The sequence below is a fragment of the Leptodactylus fuscus genome, chromosome 2 (genome assembly GCF_031893055.1).
Source record: "Leptodactylus fuscus isolate aLepFus1 chromosome 2, aLepFus1.hap2, whole genome shotgun sequence".
NCBI lineage: Eukaryota > Metazoa > Chordata > Amphibia > Anura > Leptodactylidae > Leptodactylus > Leptodactylus fuscus.
In genome coordinates, this window is record NC_134266.1 from 234,126,646 (window position 1) to 234,152,393 (window position 25,748).

The 25,748-nt window shown below is 45.0% G+C and overlaps 1 protein-coding gene across 2 annotated transcripts in view; it reads left to right on the forward strand.

Annotated features, from left to right (window-relative positions):
* The first annotated feature begins 4,288 nt into the window (after positions 1-4,288).
* Positions 4,289-25,748, forward strand: part of PDE1B (phosphodiesterase 1B) — a 298,615-nt gene continuing 277,155 nt past the window's right edge. For both annotated transcript variants that reach the window (XM_075265808.1, XM_075265807.1), the window contains exon 1: positions 4,289-4,587. In XM_075265808.1, coding sequence (XP_075121909.1) covers positions 4,530-4,587 — 58 coding nt within the window. In that variant the 5' untranslated portion in view covers positions 4,289-4,529. The remainder of the gene's footprint in view (positions 4,588-25,748) is intronic.

Genomic DNA, 25,748 nt, shown 5'->3' on the forward strand with positions numbered 1-25,748 from the left:
TCAGGACACGGATTAAATGTCTACAAACAGGTGCACAGGAAAAAGCAGGATCATATCGGCTACTAATAGTTACAGAGCCATAAATGTGGCCAGTGATCATAAATGCAAATTTTTTCCTCTACCTGACTTTTTTCAGGATTCCGCCTGATAACTCCCATTGAAGTGAATGTGAGGCAGGTGCGGAAAAAAAATTCTGATTCAAATATGTGAGGTTAAATTTTTCATCTAGGAAAAAAATCAGCCATGTGAACCTACCCTTATTGTAAACTGTGTGTGAATAGAGCTCATAAACTTATAAATGTCTATTTATTCTGTTTTTTGCTGAAGGCAGTATTGCCATTATCTGCTGCAAATTTTTATCAAAGTGTTGTGTAATGTTGCTAAATATGTCAGATTTTAAAATATGTCTCGCGACGTTTCTTCAAATTTTATTCCGCACGCTTCCAGGAGTGAGATTGTACAAACATTTTCTCAACACTTAATAAAGTCACAATTTATTAATATGCCAAATCCTAGCCGAACAGCGAGCCATTGCCACTTTTCACTCTGTTCCTTTTCCAGTCCTGAGAGCAATAAAAGAAGAAACATGATGTCCACTCACTGCCTTGAAGCTGAAATACAAGAATCATATAAATGTACAATGTCGAAACTTCCAAAAACTAACATTTCCACTTTATTAGAAAATATGATAATATTTTAATTAATTTTTGTACCATTTTAAGGAATATTCCCTATCACTATCAACTTACAAAAAAAAAATAATCTAAATCCTGTAATTTACCCTTGCCAATTCTGTAGGGGCTTTCTTTGCCGCAGTAACTTCATTTAGATCACAGATAGGACTACAATGGAAGATAACACATCCAACCTCTAGCGTTCTAGCCCTAAGCTACGACTAAAGGGCTAGAGCGCCCAGAAACGCGTCAGCCAGTTATTATGTTTTAGTCACTTTTGGGGAGAGTTTTTTCACTTGCACATTTGTACCTGTAAAATGATGAATTTTAAAGGATGAAATAAAGAAGAAGCTTTTAAGAAACACAGTAGTGCGGACCTATTTTCTTCATACTGTATTGAATAAATATAGATGTACATGGTGCAATTGGCTCTAAATTCTGGTGCGAATGCTACACATATTTGTCCTACAGTAGATAGGAAACTATTTGAGGGTAAGTTTACATGGAGTCTTTTGGTCCAGAACCTCAGGCGTAGGCCGCCTCAGGTTCCGGACCAAAAACGGGGTAGCCGCGACTGAAAGCCGGTGCACTGGACCAGCATCCAGCCGCGCACTCCGATCTGGATTTGGCCCAATGAATGGGCCTAGTCCGGAGGAGGATGTGTCTTCAGGCCAAATTATGAAGAATGAGCACCTCGCTTCTTTTTTCCAGGAGCCAGAAAAAACGGCTCCCGGAAAAAAGACCTGAGCTGCTCCCATTGATTTCAATGGGAGCCGTCTTTTTGGTCAGCATTTTGAGGCGTAGGTGTAGATGTCGAGGGTGTGCAAAACCATGATGTTGTTCAGCATCTGGATGTAGCATACAATGGCAGGCTGGAGCCATAGCCAAGGCAGGACTGGACAGGAGCAGGGAGCGGTGAGTAACATATCACATGTTGTGTGGTGGAATAAGCCAATGGGTTGTGGTGTAATGTGTCATTGTGTGGGGACCAAAAAGGGGGACAATATACTGTATGGAGGTCAGTAAATATACTGTGTGGGACTAATAGAGGGGATAATATACTGTACGGGGGTCAGTAAAGGGAATAATGTACTATATGGGATCAGTAAAGGGGGCAATGTACTATGTGGGAGCCTGTTCAAAAGTCAGGATGGTGTGGGGGCCAATAAGATGTTTTGGAGCAAGTAAAGGAGATGTTATACTATTTGAGGTCCAATAAAGGTTGTGTTATACTGTGTGGGGGCCATTAAAGAGACCATTATACTGTGTGCAATAGTCCTGTGTAAAACATATAAGGGTGCGGCACAGGGAGCCTGACATTTTACTGGACAAGATGGCTCAGCATGTTGTACTATTTGTCTAGATTATTTTACCTGCAAATGTGGGCAGTTGTTTTAAAGTGGGGTGCGTGTCTTCCAGCCTCATGCACTTGAATGTGACTTTGCACAATAGCCGTGCGACACATGCTTCCACAACTATATTGAGGCGCACTATTTGTTCAGTACAGGGACTTGTACAGACATCACAACGCACAAGAATCCTGCCACTGATTCTGTACATCTGTATGAGGCTTGTAGATATCCATGTGCATACAGAAGCAACACCATTCTCCGGCATGGAACATATTTTTAGTACTGAAATTTCTGCAACAAATCTGCCATGTGTGAATGCACTCTTATGTGGTTGTTGTAGATTTGCCATTTTGGGATCTTGATAGTGGGTGTGTTATACTTGGAGATATTCTTCTAGTCCATAGCCAGTGCAAAGGTCCTGTGCACAACTGTGAGGACACTCCAACAAAAATTGTAATAGCCTATACACTCCCGTATAACTATCAATAAACCCGTCAGGGTAGGGTGCCTGGGGTACTGGAATCACCACATATCAAATTTGGAAATCAACTCCGGCACTCCAAAAGTTAAAAAAATTAAAAAAATATTTTATTATAACATCTTAAAAAATAGAAATAATCATGAGGCGATGGATAATATAATAATACATTTTATTTATATAGCGCCAACATATTCCGCAGCGCTGTACAATTAGTAGGGTTCAAGTACAGACAGAAAGATACACTACAAAGAAAATCATTTCACACAATGGGACTGAGGGCCCTGCTCGCAAGAGCTTACAATCTATGAGGTAGAGGGGGTGACACAAGAAGTAGCAGGGGCGGCATTGCTTATGCAGAGGTCAGACACTTTTGTAATAGAGGTTACTGACATTACACAAACATCCAAATTGATTAGAACAGAACGTTTCGGTACAAGACAAGATCTTCATCAGCAGGATGTCTGTAACAGATGACAATATTTACAATAAGATGTCATATACTATACAATATATCATAACTAACTCCATATAGAAATGGTACAACAATAATATATGTATAGAAAATAATAAGAGATCAAAATAAATTCAATATATAATAACACGAGTATATCCATATATCATAAAGAAAGTAGGTCAAACACTGTCCAATCAGCAGAGAATAAAGTGTATGCAGAGTATACATATATAGGCATTGATATATAACCCCATAAACATATATATACAACTAAATAGTCCAGAAGCAGAAAACAATATGAAATGAAGATATCAAGACAACATAAGACTAAAGGCAAAGGCTTCCTCTCACCATGGGATCATTCAGCCGCTAGCAAGTCTGATATATTGTTACTATTGATCATATCTGTCCTATATGTTGGGCTGGATTCATATACATTGGGCTAGTGATCTGATACCAAGCTGCATCCCCTTCCTTCTTTTGCTTTATGGGTGTTTGTATATGATTTCTAGTCATGCTGAGACTTGTAGTACTAACCATTAAGCCCAGAGCACTACAATAGCGATGGACACGTACATTTGACTGCTGCACATGTTCAGATCTCTAGTGTCATGTGATGTGTAGCACAAGGGCGTCATGTAACACTGGGGGGCGTTCCTCCGTGCACTACGATTCCCTGTGTGTAGTGAGCATCAGTCGGCGACTGAATGATCCTGTGTGCAGACCTTGGTTAGTGCAAATCTATTTATATCATATTTCATATTGTGTTCTGCTTTCTTTCTATTCAGTTTGGCTACTGGGACTATATAGTTGTATATGTATTTATTATCTCATAGTGATACTGTTTCCTATAATATATACTTTAGAGACACTTTATTCTCTGCTGATTGGACAATGTTTGACATACTTTCTTCATAATCTATGGATAGAGTTGTGTTATGATACATTGGATCTTATGATTTTCTCTATATATCTTATTTTTGTGCCATTTCTATATGGATCTAGTTATGATACACTGTATAGTATATGACATCTTATTGTAAATATTGTCATCTGTTATAGACATCCTGCTGATGAAGGTCTGATCTTGGATCGAAACTTATCCGGCGTTAACTCACATGTGATGTCTATTCAATTTTGATCCAGCTCCGCATGATTCTTTATATTTTTTAAGATGTTATAATAAAATTCTTTTTTATTTTTTCACTTTTTGGAGTGCCGGAGTTGATTCTCTGATTTTATAGTCCCGGCTCTTCTCCGCTGCGCTCTCCCCCTCCGCTCGGTGAATGAGCTGTTCTGCTCTCCAGTTATCTCCCCCTCCGCTCCCCTCTTCAGAGATGTGAATGGTCGCGGCTCCCCTCCGCAGACACATACACACAGAGCGCCGGTCCGGAGGAGCAGCAGTGTATCACAGCAGCAGCTGCATCGGGCTCAGGCTTGGGGTGACACCGGCAGCAGGCGGACACTAGGAACAGTTCTGTACTAGGGACACCGGGGACCAACCGGGACTCCGGGAGCTTCCCCTGGGACTTGCAACAAGTGAGAGCGGAGGCGGAACCCGTGGAGACATGTCCCAATCAGCGACACGGCGTCTGCAGCGCGGAGCGGCGCTCCAGCTCCATCCAGGTACTGGACCCTGCACCCTGGACATGATATATACTACAGTAGACATACAGCTGTTACACTATAATAATACATGAAGTATATACAACCATAGCTTCTACTAAATATATACACTTCATACAAGTAGGGGGTCCTGCATCCTGTATATAAATACTATATACTTAATATACTACATGTAAACACATACTTATCACACTATAACAGGTATATATATATATATATATATATATATATATATATATATACCTGTTATAGTGTGATAAGTATATATATATACACACACACACATCTCCAACACCAACTATATACATTCACCTGCTCCAACGAGGTGCCAGGCCTTACACACTGTATATACATGCTACATAACTGCTAATGATATATGTACGTTTCCAGGTAACGAACCTGTCACACTACAGACATCGCCGATATACATGGCTTTTACATTGCTGAAGGCATATATTCTATACATACTGCATACCTGTACACTCACCTGTTCCATCCAGGTATCAGACCCTGCGTCCTGCCTATACATACTACATAGCTAGTACAGGTACAGATAATTAACCCGTCACACTGGAAGAGCACGCTATATAGATATCTCTTATACATTCCTGCAGGAATGTGTCTTGTACATACTGCATACCTATACACTCACCTGTTCCAACCAGGCACCTGCACCCTGTATACGCATGCTACATGCCTACTCTTTGTATACATAACCAGGTTATAAACCCGTCACACTGTAAACGTCATAACGTCATACACTATAAAAATATATATTCCCTGTATATGTGGCAAGTTCTGTATATAAATGGAGCAGGTGACCAGCCGGCATGTGCACTTGTCCTATATATATATATATATATATATATATATATATATATATATATATATATATACACACTAATTGTACATGTTTGTATAAATGCTACGTGACTATGACACACATGTACAATTACCTGTCCCATTCATATACACGACTTGTCCCACTGTGTGGATTTATACTGATCTTATACATATTACATACTACTACAGGCATTCATATATACATACATACCTACTGCATAGATGTACACTGCTTTATTAAGATAATGGACTTATCTTGCGACATAAGGCTACATGTATATACACCTCATTGACGCATCATCATACTTCAGATATGCATATCTATATACATGTACAGCTGTCTGCTTCAGTGAATATATATATATATATATATATATATATATATATGCTACTGCACAGTTGCCATCTCCACCAGCTACTAAACCTTTCATTTTTCATATATACAACCAGCCTCTTGACCTGTTACACTGTAGTTATATATCCTGTATATTCATCTATTCATATACATGACCTGCTTCCTCCAGAACTGCACCAGTTACACAACATACACACATACATTAAGTACATACTGCTTATAGTCATTTGCTATCGTGGCTGACACTATATGCTTACATACTGACTCACATATACAGTATATGAATGGATATAGATATTTCAGTGATCATATGTGTATAAACTGTGGCCACAGATGCTCCAATAATCTGGGCAATCCTGTTGATGTTTTTGGCAAGCCAACCATCTGTGACCCATAGGAAAGTATTTGTGAAATTTATCGCACTCACTGTCTGGTCATTACTACAATAGAGCAACATTATCCTGAGCCATTTCTCTTGGGTGCAATGCCGATGCTTAGCAGTTTTGCTATAGATCAGTTTTCCCAGTGGAGTATCTTGCTGTGGATTTACACGCAATTATTCAAGTTTATGGTTGTGGTCAGGTCTTTGTGTCCGTGATCATCTTTACCTTTCTAGAAAAGCTTCAGACGGGGTCACTTAGTAAAGTACACAGAGAATCACACACAAGGGTATACATGTGTATAATTTGTAAATACTGTATACCATGTACACAATGTAGGTGTGAGATAACATATGAGACTACCTACAATTTCCATCATCTATATCATTAAAGAGTAGTACCAGTCCTTGGTCTGCAAATATATCATTCCTTGTCTGTTCTCTGGTCCAGAACAAGAAGCGACAATGTATCTGTTACTTTGTATAAGACACAAGGCAAATAAATCACACCAGGCGCCAACTTGTTACTTCATAGGATTCTGGGAATCAGGGTCTTTTGTGTATGAAATGCTTCTATTCACAGCAGAAAAGGCTTCTGCATTCATAATGTATACACATTCTATATACCAACATATATCTGGAACTTGTCTGATGTAGCAGAGCTGTGTTTGCACATTACTGCAATTCCCTATTAATCACTAGTGTGTTATACCTTGTTTTACATAGTACTGCAGGTAAGGCTATGTTCACTTTTTTTTTCTGTTCCGTCACAGGAACACAGTGTCATATCCATTGCTTCACATTCAAAAGTGCCCAATGGACCTTACTGACTTATAATGGATTCCGTCAGGTTTCATCATTGTGTCCATCATGTTGACGGGTAGAATAGCGTTGCATACTGTGCTATTTTACTGTAATCAAATACGATGGCATTGCCTATAGATGTTAATGGTGGGGCTCCAAAACAAATGTGAACGCAGCCTATTATTATAAAATAGAGAATGCAGTCAGAACAGTTTCAGCACTGCTACATCTGCTTGGACCGTGCAGGTAGCTGGTCTCTTTAAGTATCTTTGATGCTATAAATCCATTGCAAAGTTCTCAATGCAGAGTAATTACAATGTCAGAGTTTATTAAATGCTGAACTACAGACTTGGCATCTTTCTAAAATTAGATACAGAAAAGGGATTGCACTGCACTCATTAATAGAGATCCCCGGGTTGGCAAATGCCCATTTCGCTTCTGTTTAAGGATTGTTTTGATCTAAAGCCTGGTCAAAAAAAATCCACTGATGAGTTTATTTTAATGGAATAGTGTGGCTAAAATCCATGTCAGGCAAATATTATGACAGATTGGACTTGGCACGGAGATGACCATTTGTACGCTGTGGGTAGATCCTGTAGGGATTACGGTGTCTATCAGTCTAGACTCCCTGAGGGAGGAGAGCATCATCCATGTTGTGGTGTTGCTTTGGCTGGTCCTCTATCCGGACCCCCTGGCATAAAGTGACTGAGATCTCCGGCAGCTGCTGACCCCTTTATAGGGTATAATAGTATAACAGCTTGTCACTGTTGCTTGCGTCTATGACCAGGGTTTTGAGCAAAAGCACACTTGGCTTTCTTTGTCAGTCCCATAGAAACCTGAGGACTCAGGACCCCTGTTCTTTTAACCAGTGGGATTCCCTGTGATCATAGATTCATTACCTAGCCTGAGGATAGGTGAGACATGTTGTTTGCAGGTCAGTGTTTTTATAGAGGTTGTCCCAGCTATTAAACTTATAACCTATCCACAGGCTAGATGGTGTCTGATTGATGGTCACGAGAACAAGGGTCCTGTGTCTGCCTGTACGTACGAAGCAGCAGCGCACACTACTGCTCCATATATCTATAGTTAGGAATGTAGCCATTTAGACTAGTGAAAAGCAGGGATGAGATATAGAGATAAATGTACCAGCCGCCTGGACTATTCATACAGGGGACATGGGATCAGTAGGGTCCCAGTGGTCAGTCCCACACTGATCAGATACTTTCCACCTATTCTTTAGGTGCTGAGAATTGATGGCCATCTGCGCATTGGTGGTTAAGGTGTTAAGGGCATGCCACTATGGCTGTGGGTCAGTTTCCACATGGATTCTGCACACTCTCATCCACTGCTTTTCATGTAAATGCTGGAAAATCTGCGGTGTAGCTGCCCTGAGTCAACATACGCTTAGTACTGTTTTTAGTGAAAATTGTTTACACTATACTATATACACTATATGATGAATATTCAAGAGCCAATGAAAAGCAAATAGCTGCAGTTAGTAATCTTTACAGGGATTCCCTGAGTAACGGGCAGCAGCAGATCATGGACCCGCTGTGATACCAGACTTGTTTGACTTGGGGTCACCATTAATGCTCTTATCCTAGAAGACTTCCCGGTCTTCCCTGATCTTTGCTGCAGGGGGTCCACCAGGCCGCTAGCTCCTGAGGTGGTCCCACTTAAGTAGCAACTGAACAGGCAGGTTAGAAATGTGGCATTGAGAACCATAGAAACAGGATCAAATGCATGAAGTGAACACAGACTAAAATCAGTGTCTTGGTAAGCAACAAGAATCAAGAGCTACAAGACAGATAGCTGAGATATATTACAAGAGGCACAAGGCCACAGTTAGTAACGGGTATACTGTAGAAAGCCCAGGACCAAAGAGGTAACAAAGGTATACTGCAGAAAGCCCAGGGCCAAATAGGTAACAAAGGTATACTGCAGAAAGCCCAGGATCCTACAGGTAATAGAGGTATACTGCAGAAAGCACAGGGTCAAACAGGTAATAGAGGTATACTGCAGAAAGCACAGGGTCAAACAGGTAATAGAGGTACACCGTTGAAAGCACAGGGTCAAACAGGTAATAGAGGTATACTGCAGAAAGCCCAGGATCCTACAGGTAATAGAGGTATACTGCAGAAAGCCCAGGATCCTACAGGTAATAGAGGTATACTGCAGAAAGCACAGGGTCAAACAGGTAATAGAGGTATACTGCAGAAAGCACAGGGTCAAACAGGTAATAGAGGTACACCGTTGAAAGCACAGGGTCAAACAGGTAATAGAGGTATACTGCAGAAAGCCCAGGATCCTACAGGTAATAGAGGTATACTGCAGAAAGCACAGGGTCAAACAGGTAATAGAGGTATACTGTAGAAAGCACAGGGTCAAACAGGTAATAGAGGTATACTGTAGAAAGCACAGGGTCAAACAGGTAATAGAGGTATACTGTAGAAAGCTCAGGGCCAAAGAGGTAGCAAAGGTATACTGCAGAAAATCCAGGATCCTATAGGTAATAGAGGTATAGTGCGGAAAGCCCAGGGCCAAAGAGGTAACAAAGGTATATTGCAGAAAGCCCAGGATCCTACAGGTAATAGAGGTATACTGCAGAAAGCACAGGGTCAAACAGGTAATAGGGGTATACTGTAGAAAGCCCAGGGCCAAAGAGGTAGCAAAGGTATACTGCAGAAAATCCAGGATCCTACAGGTAATACGGGTATACTGCAGAAAGCCCAGGATCCTATAAAGTATCCAGGGTGCTCTGTGTTAAAGGCAGGCTACCACCTCCCCAAGAATATTGCTATCATCATATTACAGAGCACATTACAGTGATAGACAATGCACCCATGTTATATGTCACTTTTGTAGATTTGGAGAAAAACAACTTTGAAGTCTTATCCAAAGGAGGCAGGTGGAGCACTGGGGATGGGCCTTCAGCCCTGGGACTTGTCTTATCTTTTAGGTAGAGTGGGTGATGTAATTTCATAGCTGTGAAAGGGTTAACTGCATGGGGTGACATAGGCAGGAGATGGTAGGGGGTCTCAACAGCAAAAGCACCTGCTTTGTATATCAGTGGTCTACAACCTGTTGCTCTCCAGCCGTAATGGTGCTAGGACTTCAGTGTGGGAGCATGACCGCAGGCTGTTCGTCCAGTTATAATGGACTTTATATGAAGAGTAGCGTGGATAATTTGTTTACTGTTAGCTTTAGTAATGGTTTAGTGGTTCTGTTTTGGTCCCTGGTGCATCCTGGTCCATGGTAACTCTGTGCCTTCTGATTCCTACAGAATTTGCTCACAAGTTAGTCCTTCTAGGCAGGCTTGTGAGAGTCTCAATGTGCACGTCATGTGCTTGCATAGAGTGACTGACTTGCAGTCCACACAGTGCAGGATCACGTGAATAGACCATGAATAAAGCAGTTGGTAAAGACATTCGCCGCACCGCTATTTACATTCTGTCTATTACAATAACTCCCACAGATACAATTTTTCCCACAGCACTTCTTAAACCAGATGGACTCCATTACAGGTTAGTGGGTCCACCAAGAGTCTTTGAGGAACAGGAAAAATTAAATGGATTCATTTTTCGGATCAGTCATCAGTACCCAATTTTTTGGCCTTCGCTGCTCTGGTGGGCACCCTACCAGTAACAGTATAATAATGAGAGCACACTTTTGTTTTTTGCTGAATCCCAGTAAACAAGGGTTTTTGCATTTGCCCAAAAATGTTTTCTCTACAGATAGCAAAAAGCGATTGTATAATGGAGCAGAATCAATAAAGCATGTATTGTAATAGGTAGAGATGAGCGAACACTAAAATGTTCGAGGTTCGAAATTCGATTCGAACAGCCGCTCAATGTTCGTGTGTTCGAACGGGTTTCGAACCCCATTATAGTCTATGGGGAACAGATACTCGTTAAGGGGGAAACCCAAATCCGTGTCTGGAGGGTCACCAAGTCCACTATGACACCCCAGGAAATGATGCCAACACCTCTGGAATGACACTGGGACAGCAGGGGAAGCATGTCTGGGGGCATCTAACACACCAAAGACCCTCTATTACCCCAACATCACAGCCTAACAACTACACACTTTACACACTCAATACCACCTCTCTGACAGTAGGAAAACACCTTGAAACATGTGTATTTGGCACTTGCAGTGAGGAGAGCTTGTCACCAGCAGTGAATTTGGCCCTTGTAGTAAGTTGAGGTTGGCACCAACATTTGTTTTGAAAATCAGGGTGGATTGAGCCTCTAACCAGCAGAGTTTGGGCAAATTCATGGTGGAGGGAGCCTCTAAAAACCCCAGTTTGGACCAATTCATGGTGGAGGGAGACTCTAAAAACCCCAGTTTGGACCAATTCATGGTGGAGGGAGCCTCTAAAAACCCCAGTTTGGACCAATTCATGGTGGAGGGAGCCTCTAACCAGCCCAGTTTGGACCAATTAATGGTGGAGGGAGCCTCTAAACAGCCAAGTTTTGGGAAATTCATGGTGGAGGGAGCCTCTAACCAGCCCAGTTTGGACCAATTCATGGTGGAGGGAGCCTCTAAACAGCCCAGTTTGGACCAATTCATGGTGGAGGGAGCCTCTAAACAGCCCAGTTTGGGCAAATTCATGGTGGAGGGAGCCTCTAAAAAACCCAGTTTGGACCAATTCATGGTGGAGGGAGCCTCTAATTAGCCCAGTTTGGACCAATTAATGGTGGAGGGAGCCTCTAACCAGCCCAGTTTGGACCAATTAATGGTGGAGGGAGCCTCTAACCACCCCAGTTTGGGCAAATTCATGGTGGAGGGAGCCTCTAACCAGCCCAGTTTGGACCAATTAATGGTGGAGGGAGCCTCTAAACAGCCAAGTTTTGGGAAATTCATGGTGGAGGGAGCCTCTAACCAGCCCAGTTTGGACCAATTCATGGTGGAGGGAGCCTCTAAACAGCCCAGTTTGGGCAAATTCATGGTGGAGGGAGCCTCTAAACAGCCCAGTTTGGGCAAATTCATGGTGGAGGGAGCCTCTAACCAGCCCAGTTTGGACCAATTAATGGTGGAGGGAGCCTCTAAACAGCCAAGTTTTGGGAAATTCAAGGTGGAGGGAGCCTCTAACCAGCCCAGTTTGGACCAATTAATGGTGGAGGGAGCCTCTAACCACCCCAGTTTGGACCAATTCATGGTGGAGGGAGCCTCTAACCACCCCAGTTTGGACCAATTCATGGTGGAGGGAGCCTCTAAACAGCCCAGTTTGGGCAAATTCATGGTGGAGGGAGCCTCTAACCAGCCCAGTTTGGACCAATTAATGGTGGAGGGAGCCTCTAAACAGCCCAGTTTGGGCAAATTCATGGTGGAGGGAGCCTCTAACCAGCCCAGTTTGGACCAATTAATGGTGGAGGGAGCCTCTAAACAGCCAAGTTTTGGGAAATTCATGGTGGAGGGAGCCTCTAACCAGCCCAGTTTGGACCAATTAATGGTGGAGGGAGCCTCTAACCACCCCAGTTTGGGCAAATTCATGGTGGAGGGAGCCTCTAACCAGCCCAGTTTGGACCAATTAATGGTGGAGGGAGCCTCTAAACAGCCCAGTTTGGGCAAATTCATGGTGGAGGGAGCCTCTAAACAGCCAAGTTTTGGGAAATTCATGGTGGAGGGAGCCTCTAACCAGCCCAGTTTGGACCAATTCATGGTGGAGGGAGCCTCTAAACAGCCCAGTTTGGGCAAATTCATGGTGGAGGGAGCCTCTAAAAAACCCAGTTTGGACCAATTCATGGTGGAGGGAGCCTCTAATTAGCCCAGTTTGGACCAATTAATTGTGGAGGGAGCCTCTAACCAGCCCAGTTTGGACCAATTAATGGTGGAGGGAGCCTCTAACCACCCCAGTTTGGGCAAATTCATGGTGGAGGGAGCCTCTAACCAGCCCAGTTTGGACCAATTAATGGTGGAGGGAGCCTCTAACCAGCCCAGTTTGGACCAATTAATGGTGGAGGGAGCCTCTAACCACCCCAGTTTGGACCAATTCATGGTGGAGGGAGCCTCTAACCAGCCCAGTTTGGACCAATTCATGGTGGAGGGAGCCTCTAAACAGCCCAGTTTGGGCAAATTCATGGTGGAGGGAGCCTCTAAAAAACCCAGTTTGGACCAATTCATGGTGGAGGGAGCCTCTAATTAGCCCAGTTTGGACCAATTAATTGTGGAGGGAGCCTCTAACCAGCCCAGTTTGGACCAATTAATGGTGGAGGGAGCCTCTAAAAAACCCAGTTTGGACCAATTCATGGTGGAGGGAGCCTCTAAACAGCCCAGTTTGGGCAAATTCATGGTGGAGGGAGCCTCTAACCAGCCCAGTTTGGACCAATTAATGGTGGAGGGAGCCTCTAAACAGCCAAGTTTTGGGAAATTCATGGTGGAGGGAGCCTCTAACCAGCCCAGTTTGGACCAATTAATGGTGGAGGGAGCCTCTAACCAGCCCAGTTTGGACCAATTAATGGTGGAGGGAGCCTCTAACCAGCCCAGTTTGGACCAATTAATGGTGGAGGGAGCCTCTAAACAGCCAAGTTTTGGGAAATTCATGGTGGAGGGAGCCTCTAACCAGCCCAGTTTGGACCAATTCATGGTGGAGGGAGCCTCTAAACAGCCCAGTTTGGGCAAATTCATGGTGGAGGGAGCCTCTAAAAAACCCAGTTTGGACCAATTCATGGTGGAGGGAGCCTCTAATTAGCCCAGTTTGGACCAATTAATTGTGGAGGGAGCCTCTAACCAGCCCAGTTTGGACCAATTAATGGTGGAGGGAGCCTCTAACCACCCCAGTTTGGGCAAATTCATGGTGGAGGGAGCCTCTAACCAGCCCAGTTTGGACCAATTAATGGTGGAGGGAGCCTCTAACCAGCCCAGTTTGGACCAATTAATGGTGGAGGGAGCCTCTAACCACCCCAGTTTGGACCAATTAATGGTGGAGGGAGCCTCTAACCACCCCAGTTTGGGCAAATTCATGGTGGAGGGAGCCTCTAACCAGCCCAGTTTGGACCAATTAATGGTGGAGGGAGCCTCTAACCAGCCCAGTTTGGACCAATTAATGGTGGAGGGAGCCTCTAACCACCCCAGTTTGGACCAATTCATGGTGGAGGGAGCCTCTAACCAGCCCAGTTTGGACCAATTCATGGTGGAGGGAGCCTCTAAACAGCCCAGTTTGGGCAAATTCATGGTGGAGGGAGCCTCTAAAAAACCCAGTTTGGACCAATTCATGGTGGAGGGAGCCTCTAATTAGCCCAGTTTGGACCAATTAATTGTGGAGGGAGCCTCTAACCAGCCCAGTTTGGACCAATTAATGGTGGAGGGAGCCTCTAACCACCCCAGTTTGGGCAAATTCATGGTGGAGGGAGCCTCTAACCAGCCCAGTTTGGACCAATTAATGGTGGAGGGAGCCTCTAACCAGCCCAGTTTGGACCAATTAATGGTGGAGGGAGCCTCTAACCACCCCAGTTTGGACCAATTCATGGTGGAGGGAGCCTCTAACCAGCCCAGTTTGGACCAATTCATGGTGGAGGGAGCCTCTAAACAGCCCAGTTTGGGCAAATTCATGGTGGAGGGAGCCTCTAAAAAACCCAGTTTGGACCAATTCATGGTGGAGGGAGCCTCTAATTAGCCCAGTTTGGACCAATTAATTGTGGAGGGAGCCTCTAACCAGCCCAGTTTGGACCAATTAATGGTGGAGGGAGCCTCTAACCACCCCAGTTTGGGCAAATTCATGGTGGAGGGAGCCTCTAACCAGCCCAGTTTGGACCAATTAATGGTGGAGGGAGCCTCTAACCAGCCCAGTTTGGACCAATTAATGGTGGAGGGAGCCTCTAACCACCCCAGTTTGGACCAATTCATGGTGGAGGGAGCCTCTAACCACCCCAGTTTGGACCAATTCATGGTGGAGGGAGCCTCTAAACAGCCCAGTTTGGGCAAATTCATGGTGGAGGGAGCCTCTAACCAGCCCAGTTTGGACCAATTAATGGTGGAGGGAGCCTCTAAACAGCCCAGTTTGGGCAAATTCATGGTGGAGGGAGCCTCTAACCAGCCCAGTTTGGACCAATTAATGGTGGAGGGAGCCTCTAACCACCCCAGTTTGGACCAATTCATGGTGGAGGGAGCCTCTAACCACCCCAGTTTGGACCAATTCATGGTGGAGGGAGCCTCTAAACAGCCCAGTTTGGGCAAATTCATGGTGGAGGGAGCCTCTAACCAGCCCAGTTTGGACCAATTAATGGTGGAGGGAGCCTCTAAACAGCCCAGTTTGGGCAAATTCATGGTGGAGGGAGCCTCTAACCAGCCCAGTTTGGACCAATTAATGGTGGAGGGAGCCTCTAAACAGCCAAGTTTTGGGAAATTCATGGTGGAGGGAGCCTCTAACCAGCCCAGTTTGGACCAATTAATGGTGGAGGGAGCCTCTAACCACCCCAGTTTGGGCAAATTCATGGTGGAGGGAGCCTCTAACCAGCCCAGTTTGGACCAATTAATGGTGGAGGGAGCCTCTAAACAGCCCAGTTTGGGCAAATTCATGGTGGAGGGAGCCTCTAAACAGCCAAGTTTTGGGAAATTCATGGTGGAGGGAGCCTCTAACCAGCCCAGTTTGGACCAATTCATGGTGGAGGGAGCCTCTAAACAGCCCAGTTTGGGCAAATTCATGGTGGAGGGAGCCTCTAAAAAACCCAGTTTGGACCAATTCATGGTGGAGGGAGCCTCTAAACAGCCCAGTTTGGGCAAATTCATGGTGGAGGGAGCCTCTAACCAGCAGAGTTGGGGGAAATCAGGGTGGAGGGAGCCTAGTATTAGCAGAATTGTGCAACGCTTATGGTGGATGAGTATGAGGATGCGGAGGAATTGGAGAGGTTGAGTACAGACATGGAGTTTCATGTTGGGGTGCTTTACACAGGTGGGCACAAAAATGACGGCTCTACCCAGTGGTGGTTCATTTTTATCAAAGTGAGCCGGTCGGCACTCTCAGCTGACAGACGGGTGCGCTTGTCAGTGATGATGCCACCGGCTGCACTGAACACCCTCTCAGATAGGACGCTGGCGGCAGGACAGGACAGCACCTCCAAGGCATATAGGGCAAGTTCAAGCCACAGGTCCAACTTCGACACCCAATACGTGTAGGGCGCAGAGGGGTCGGAGAGGACAGGGCTGTGGTCGGAAAGGTATTCCCGCAACATGCGCCTATACTTCTCACGCCTGGTGACACTAGGACCCTCCGTGGCGGCACTTTGGCGAGGGGGTGCCATCAAGGTGTCCCAGACCTTAGACAGTGTGCCCCTCGTTTGTGTGGACCGGTGAGAACTTGGTTGCCTACTGGAGGAACTGCCCTCCCTGCCGCCAACGTCACATGCTGGAAACATCTCCATCATATTCTGCACCAATTGCCTGTGGCAAGCATTGATGCGATTGGCCCTCCCCTCTACCGGAATAAAAGACGAGATGTTGTTTTTATACCGGGGGTCAAGGATAGCAAAGATCCAGTACTGGTTGTCCTCCATGATTTTGACAATACGCTTGTCGGTTGTAAAGCACCCCAACATGAACTCAGCCATGTCTGCCACAGTGTTAGTTGGCATGACTCCTCTGGCCCCACCGGAAAGTTCAATCTCCATTTCCTCCTCATCCTCCATGTCTACCCATCCGCGCTGCAACAATGGGACGATTCGAAGTTGCCCGGAAGCCTCCTGTATCACCATCACATCATCGGACAACTCTTCTTCCTCCTCCTCCTCCTCCTCCTCCTCCATTAAACGCAGTGAAGCGGACAGATGTGTGGACCTACTCTCCAGCTGTGACGGATCGGATGCTATCCCTAACTCCTCTGTGTGATCTGAGTTATCCCTGATGTCAATCAGGGATTCTCTCAGAACACACAAGAGCGGGATTGTAAGGCTCACCATCGCATCCTCAGAGCTCACCCTCCTTGTGGACTCCTCAAAGACCCGTAGGATGTCACAAAGGTCTCTCATCCATGGCCACTCATGGATGTGAAACTGAGGCAGCTGACTTTGTGGCACCCTAGGGTTTTGTAGCTGGTATTCCATCAAAGGTCTCTGCTGCTCAACCACTCTATTCAACATCTGAAACGTTGAGTTCCAGCGTGTGGGGACGTCGCACAAAAGCCGGTGTTGTGGCACATGCAGGCGTTGCTGGAGAGATTTTAAGCTAGCAGCGGCTACTGTCGACTTGCGAAAGTGGGCGCACATGCGCCGCACTTTCACCAGTAGCTCTGGAACATTGGGGTAGCTCTTTAGGAAACGTTGCACCACTAGGTTGAAGACGTGGGCCAGGCATGGAACATGTTGGAGTCCGGCAAGCTCCAGAGCTGCTACCAGGTTCCGGCCGTTATCACAAACGACCATGCCTGGGCCCAGGTGCAGCGGCTCAAACCATATTGCCGTCTCATCGAGGAGGGCATCCCTCACCTCGGAGGCAGTGTGCTGTCTGTCCCCCAAGCTGATCAGCTTCAGCACAGCCTGCTGACGTCTACCAACGCCAGTGCTGCAACGTTTCCAACTCGTAGCTGGGGTCAATCTAACAGCGGAGGAGGAGGCGGTGGCGGAGGAGGAGGCGGTGGCGGAGGAGGAGGCGGTAGAGGAGGAGGAGGAGGGGGGGGTGTTCTTCTCGTGTCCCTGCCAGGAATGTTAGGCGGGGAGACGAGGTACACCGGGCCAGTTTGGGAAGCAGTCCCAGCCTCAACTACATTCACCCAGTGTGCCGTCAGTGAAATGTAGCGTCCCTGTCCGCATGCACTTGTCCACGCGTCGGTGGTCAAGTGGACCTTTGTGCAAAGCGCGGAACTAAGGGCCCGCCTGATGTTGAGTGACACGTGCTGGTGCAAGGCGGGGACGGCACACCGGGAGAAGTAGTGACGGCTAGGGACGGCATAGCGAGGTGCCGCAGTTGCCATCAGGTCCAGGAAGGCGGGAGTTTCAACAAGCCGGAACGCCAACATCTCCTGGGCCAGCAGTTTAGCGATGTTGGCGTTCAAGGCTTGCGCGTGTGGGTGGTTAGCAGTGTATTTCTGCCGCCGCTCCAATGTCTGAGAGATGGTGGGTTGTTGTAAAGAAACGCCTGATGGTGCCTTTGATGGTGCAGGAGAAGGAGATAAGACAGGACCAGGGGAGGATGAGGTAGAAGTCAACAAAGTGGCGGAGGCAGATGAAGTGGTGTCCTGGCTCGTCCTCTGGAGTGCATCGCCAGCACAGTCAGCAGTGGCAGTGGCAGAGGCAGAGGCAGAGGCAGTGGCAGTGGCGTGAACGGCAGTCGGCCTTTGTCCTGCCGTTGCTGCCTGCCACTGATTCCAGTGCTTGGATTCCAAATGACGGCGCATTGAAGTGGTGGACAGGTTGCTCTTCTCAGAGCCCCTAATCAATTTCGAGAGGCAAATTGTGCAGACAACACTATATCTGTCCTCGGCGCATTCCTTGAAAAAACTCCACACCTTCGAGAAACGTGCCCTCGAGGTGGGAGTTTTTCGGGGCTGGGTACGAACTGGAACATCTTGGGAGATTCCGGGTGTGGCCTGGCTTCGCCTAAGCTGCTGACCTCTGCCTCTGCCTCTAGCTACCCTTTTTGGTGCTGCACCTGCCTCAACATCCACACTACTTTCCCCGCTTGACATCCCCCCTGTCCAGGTCGGGTCAGTGTCCTCATCATCCACCACTTCCTCTTCCAACTCCTGTCTCATCTCCTCCTCCCGCACAATGCGCCGGTCAACTGGATGCCCTGACGGCAACTGCGTCACATCATCGTCGATGAGGGTGGGTTGCTGGTCATCCACCACCAAATCGAACGGAGATGGAGGAGACTCTAGTGTTTGAGCATCTGGATACAGATGCTCCTCTGTTAGGTTCGTGGAATCGTGACGTGGAGAGGCAGGTTGAGGGACAATGAAAGGAGCGGAGAACAGCTCTGGGGAGCAGGGACAGTTTGGGTTATTGTTCTGTAAAGCTTCGGAATTTTGGGAGGAAGGAAGACAAGACTGTTGGGTAATAGGAGGAGAGGAGGCAGAGTCTGACTGGCTGCTGGACAATGTGCTGTAAGCGTTCTCTGACAGCCATTGCAAGACCTGTTCCTGGTTCTCGGGCCTACTAAGGTTTGTACCCTGCAGTTTAGTTAATGTGGCAAGCAACCCTGGCACTGTGGAGTGGCGCAATGCTTGCTGCCCCACAGGAGTAGGCACGGGACGCCCTGTGGCTTCACTGCTACCTTGCTCCCCAGAACCATTCCCCCGACCTCGCCCACGGCCTCGTCCACGTCCCTTTCCGGGAGCCTTGCGCATTTTGAATTCCTAGTTAGAAATTGGCACTGTATACCAGTAGTAAAAATTGTGGGTGCACGTAACCCCAATATATTCTTTGAATTCCCAGTCAGACACTGGCACTATATGGCAGTAGCAAGAAATGAGGGTATTTGTATTCCCAATATACTCTTTGAATTCCCAGTCAGACAATGGCACTGTATACCAGTAGTAAAAATTGTGGGTGCACGTAACCCCAATATATTCTTTGAATTCCCAGTCAGAAACTGGCACTATATGGCAGTAGCAAGAAATGAGGGTATTTGTATTCCCAATATACTCTTTGAATTCCCAGTCAGACAATGGCACTGTATACCAGTAGTAAAAATTGTGGGTGCACGTAACCCCAATATATTCTTTGAATTCCCAGTCAGACACTGGCACTATATGGCAGTAGCAAGAAATGAGGGTATTTGTATTCCCAATATACTCTTTGAATTCCCAGTCAGACAATGGCACTGTATACCAGTAGTAAAAATTGTGGGTGCACGTAACCCCAATATATTCTTTGAATTCCCAGTCAGAAACTGGCACTATATGGCAGTAGCAAGAAATGAGGGTATTTGTATTCCCAATATACTCTTTGAATTCCCAGTCAGACAATGGCACTGTATACCAGTAGTAAAAATTGTGGGTGCACGTAACCCCAATATATTCTTTGAATTCCCAGTCAGACACTGGCACTATATGGCAGTAGCAAGAAATGAGGGTATTTGTATTCCCAATATACTCTTTGAATTCCCAGTCAGACAATGGCACTGTATACCAGTAGTAAAAATTGTGGGTGCACGTAACCCCAATATATTCTTTGAATTCCCAGTCAGAAACTGGCACTATATGGCAGTAGCAAGAAATGAGGGTATTTGTATTCCCAATATACTCTTTGAATTCCCAGTCAGACAATGGCACTGTATACCAGTAGTAAAAATTGTGGGTGCACGTAACCCCAATATATTCTTTGAATTCCCAGTCAGACACTGGCACTATATGGCAGTAGCAAGAAATGAGGGTATTTGTATTCCCAATATACTCTTTGAATTCCCAGTCAGACAATGGCACTGTATACCAGTAGTAAAAATTGTGGGTGCACGTAACCCCAATATATTCTTTGAATTACCAGTCAGAAACTGGCACTATATGGCAGTAGCAAGAAATGAGGGTATTTATAACCCCAATATATTCTTTGAATTCCCAGTCAGACAATGGCACTGTATACCAGTAGTAAAAATTGTGGGTGCACGTAACCCCAATATATTCTTTGAATTACCAGTCAGAAACTGGCACTATATGGCAGTAGCAAGAAATGAGGGTATTTATAACCCCAATATATTCTTTGAATTCCCAGTCAGACAATGGCACTGTATACCAGTAGTAAAAATTGTGGGTGCACGTAACCCCAATATATTCTTTGAATTCCCAGTCAGAAACTGGCACTATATGGCAGTAGCAAGAAATGAGGGTATTTATAACCCCAATATATTCTTTGAATTCCCAGTCAGACAATGGCACTGTATACCAGTAGTAAAAATTGTGGGTGCACGTAACCCCAATATATTCTTTGAATTCCCAGTCAGAAACTGGCACTATATGGCAGTAGCAAGAAATGAGGGTATTTGTATTCCCAATATACTCTTTGAATTCCCAGTCAGACAATGGCACTGTATACCAGTAGTAAAAATTGTGGGTGCACGTAACCCCAATATATTCTTTGAATTCCCAGTCAGACACTGGCACTATATGGCAGTAGCAAGAAATGAGGGTATTTGTATTCCCAATATACTCTTTGAATTCCCAGTCAGACAATGGCACTGTATACCAGTAGTAAAAATTGTGGGTGCACGTAACCCCAATATATTCTTTGAATTCCCAGTCAGAAACTGGCACTATATGGCAGTAGCAAGAAATGAGGGTATTTGTATTCCCAATATACTCTTTGAATTCCCAGTCAGACAATGGCACTGTATACCAGTAGTAAAAATTGTGGGTGCACGTAACCCCAATATATTCTTTGAATTCCCAGTCAGACACTGGCACTATATGGCAGTAGCAAGAAATGAGGGTATTTGTATTCCCAATATACTCTTTGAATTCCCAGTCAGACAATGGCACTGTATACCAGTAGTAAAAATTGTGGGTGCACGTAACCCCAATATATTCTTTGAATTACCAGTCAGAAACTGGCACTATATGGCAGTAGCAAGAAATGAGGGTATTTATAACCCCAATATATTCTTTGAATTCCCAGTCAGACAATGGCACTGTATACCAGTAGTAAAAATTGTGGGTGCACGTAACCCCAATATATTCTTTGAATTCCCAGTCAGAAACTGGCACTATATGGCAGTAGCAAGAAATGAGGGTATTTATAACCCCAATATATTCTTTGAATTCCCAGTCAGACAATGGCACTGTATACCAGTAGTAAAAATTGTGGGTGCACGTAACCCCAATATATTCTTTGAATTCCCAGTCAGAAACTGGCACTATATGGCAGTAGCAAGAAATGAGGGTATTTGTATTCCCAATATACTCTTTGAATTCCCAGTCAGACAATGGCACTGTATACCAGTAGTAAAAATTGTGGGTGCACGTAACCCCAATATATTCTTTGAATTCCCAGTCAGACACTGGCACTATATGGCAGTAGCAAGAAATGAGGGTATTTGTATTCCCAATATACTCTTTGAATTCCCAGTCAGACAATGGCACTGTATACCAGTAGTAAAAATTGTGGGTGCACGTAACCCCAATATATTCTTTGAATTCCCAGTCAGAAACTGGCACTATATGGCAGTAGCAAGAAATGAGGGTATTTGTATTCCCAATATACTCTTTGAATTCCCAGTCAGACAATGGCACTGTATACCAGTAGTAAAAATTGTGGGTGCACGTAACCCCAATATATTCTTTGAATTCCCAGTCAGACACTGGCACTATATGGCAGTAGCAAGAAATGAGGGTATTTGTATTCCCAATATATTCTTTGAATTCCCAGTCAGACAATGGCACTGTATACCAGTAGTAAAAATTGTGGGTGCACGTAACCCCAATATATTCTTTGAATTACCAGTCAGAAACTGGCACTATATGGCAGTAGCAAGAAATGAGGGTATTTGTATTCCCAATATATTCTTTGAATTCCCAGTCAGACAATGGCACTGTATACCAGTAGTAAAAATTGTGGGTGTATATAGCCCCAATTCTATTGCTAGGGGACTTGCAGGGTATTTCTGGGGTGAAGGTGGGGGGGCACACCGTTGGAACGGGTATCGGGGTATATATCGGGTATACGGGAATACACTGACAGTGTATTCCATTCAGGATCCTGGGAAAGCTGGGTTGCGGCGATTGAGCCCGTCAGTGCCACGTTACACTGACAAGCTTCTCCCTGGAATTTAGCTCTTACAAGAGCTGTTGGTTGTCTTCTCCTTCCTATCCTAGCCTGTCCCTGCCTACCCAGAATCTAAGCCCTAGCTAGCTGGACGGAAACCTCCGTCCTCGGTGAATTGCAAGCTCAGAATGACGCGAAGCTGGGCGTCGCTGTTCTTTTAAATTAGAGGTCACATGTTTTCGGCAGCCAATGGGTTTTGCCTACTTTTTTCAACGTCACCGGTGTCGTAGTTCCTGTCCCACCTACCCAGCGCTGTTATTGGAGCAAAAAAGGCGCCAGGGAAGGTGGGAGGGGAATCGAGTAATGGCGCACTTTACCACGCGGTGTTCGATTCGATTCGAACATGCCGAACAGCCTAATATCCGATCGAACATGAGTTCGATAGAACACTGTTCGCTCATCTCTAGTAATAGGATATTCGGAAAATGTTTCGGATATAACGACAAATCCCTATCTGTGACCAGAGTGTATAAAATGATATACAATTAAGGAGCTAGTCAGTGAATGACACGAGATAGAACAGGCCGGCGAAGATCTGCATCATTAAATCCATCTCGTAACAGTCGCCGGCCACATACTTAGGGTAACTGGAAGACGGCAATTAACACCAACAATCCTCCGTTAAAATATACATATGACTTACCCGATCCTGTTAATCCTGATGGAGGCCGGAAGGGTGAGTGGCTGTCATGTATCTATGGCATGTCTTAGTTCATAGGGATAGAAGGAGTGCTTGGATTATTACTTTGTGGTTAGTTATACAAGTCTTACAAGATTTTCTTAGAACTATTGCGTTACATTTTACTCAAATTTCTGGATTAAAGTGTAAATTGTAAGTCTTGGTGTATGGTTTTTTTGTGCCTAAATTTGCTTCCTTATAAATTAGGCACATCTTACTTCAGCAGAAAGAAGACCACGATTTATGTAGGAAATGCCAGTCTTGGTAAATCTCCTCCATTGTGACCATAGATCTTATGAAAATACTGGCAGAACAACATTTGTATTGGTGGTGGAGCTGTAAGTTCTCACGCCCAATGCCCTGTTATGGAGCTGTGTTTTATGGATCCAGTTTTACTCAGAACTGCACGCTAAGGGTTAGTTCACAAGGAGGAATTTACCGCAGATTTCGCCCCTGAATCCGGAGCAGATTCCTCACGAATCTGCCTCCCATTGTTTTTGACTCCGCCTGTGGGGTCTGCAGCTTGAGACTCCCTCCTGATTAGGTCCATTCATCTGGGTCTGATCTGGAGCGGGAGGACGTGATGGGATGTATTAAGACAAGCATTGAATCTAGATCAAGAGAGGTCATTATTCCGCTGTACTCTTCCCTGGTCAGACCACACCTGGAATACTGTGTACAGTTCTGGGCGCCTCAATTCAAGAAAGACATCGATATATTGGAGCAAGTCCAGAGAAGAGCAACCAAAATGGTGGAAGGTCTGTAAACCATGTCCTATGAGGAGCGGCTAAAAGAACTGGGATTGTTTAGTTTGCAGAAGAGAAGGCTGAGGGGAGATTTAATAGCAGTCTACAAATATCTGAAAGGTAGTCACAGTGCAGAAGGATCTACCCTATTCTCATTAGCACAAGGAAGTACAAGAAGCAATGGGATGAAACTAAAGGGAAAGAGATACAGATTAGACATTGGGAAAAACTTTCTGACAGTGAGGGTAGTGAGAGAGTGGAATAGGCTGCCACGGGAGGTGGTGGGCGCTCCATCAATGGAAATCTTCAAGCGGAATCTGGATAAACATATAGCTGGGATGATTTAGGAAAACCTGCACTCGCAGGGGGTTGGACCCGATGACCCTTGAGGTCCCTTCCAACTCTACCAAAAAAGAAAAAAAAAAGAAAAGAAAAGAATGCTAATGCAGTTTCCTCTTCATTTTCCACTGTGTGAACAGACCCTAAGGATTCCACAGTCACACTCCCGACATTTACTGATTGGGAGTTTCTAAGGGTCCGTTCACACTCTGGAAAGTGAAGAGGAACTTGAGATGGTCTTCTGCCTCAGATTCTTTTCTACTTTCTGGCCTCGTGCATCCCGCAGCAAGAAGCCATTGTTTTCAATGCAAGACAGAATTCCTCCATGTGAATTTACCCTAAAGCTCTAGTAACTGAAACAGATTTTCTTTTTGTTAAAATCTATAACCACAATATTGTTTTCTGAATTAATATTATAGACAAACACAATGTAACTAAATTAGTTCAGACAACTTGTCTAAGCTAACAAAAACGGTTGAACTATTAATAAATCTGGGTCATTGTATGCAAGTCTACAAACTGAAATAACACCAGTTGGATTCCTATCTGGGTTCATCCACCTTGAGATAGAGGTTTTCCCTCTCTCTGCTCTTATTCCCTGATGGTCTAGCCTGGCCCAATGTTTCCTAGATACTTCAAGAATGTTAAAATCTTTGAAGGAAGGAAGGAAATAAAACTAGCATGCTTCGAGGACGTACTTTTTTACATAACAAACTGGATATTCATAATCTTACCATTTAGAAGTTGAAATGGCCCACAAATACTGGACAGATTTATCAAAATAGGGAAAAACGGGGAAAATGGAAATTATGGAAAGATACAATCAGCAGATACCCAATAATCTATGGCAGAACGAGAGGCCGCACATTAGATACAGGAAATTGACCCCTTTGAAAGTAAAGGGGAATTCATAACGTGGCTTTAGTGTTTGAACCCTTCATATGCTTACATGATACAAGCCAATATTGCGGTGTAGCTTTGAAGCAAGTATTGGTGGCTTTGGGAAACCTCAAACATGCAAAATACACAGATCTCCATGGGCATGTCAAAACCAGCATGCTATCCAGAGACATCATAGACACAAGTTTTGCATGTCTATGTATATCCTACTTTTGTTGAAATCTGGCATTTCCACAAGCTAATTATCTGGACAGGAGAATGGCGGAAAATATTCCTAAGTGATTGGGGGAGTGAATGCAAAGATTTTCCCACTAACCCCATCCACAAAATGGGAATCCCCTGCATGAATGGAGCGGTAGTGCACATGCCTGACCACCACTCCTTTTACTTCTATAGAAGGTGGTCGTGTATATGTATTACCATGACA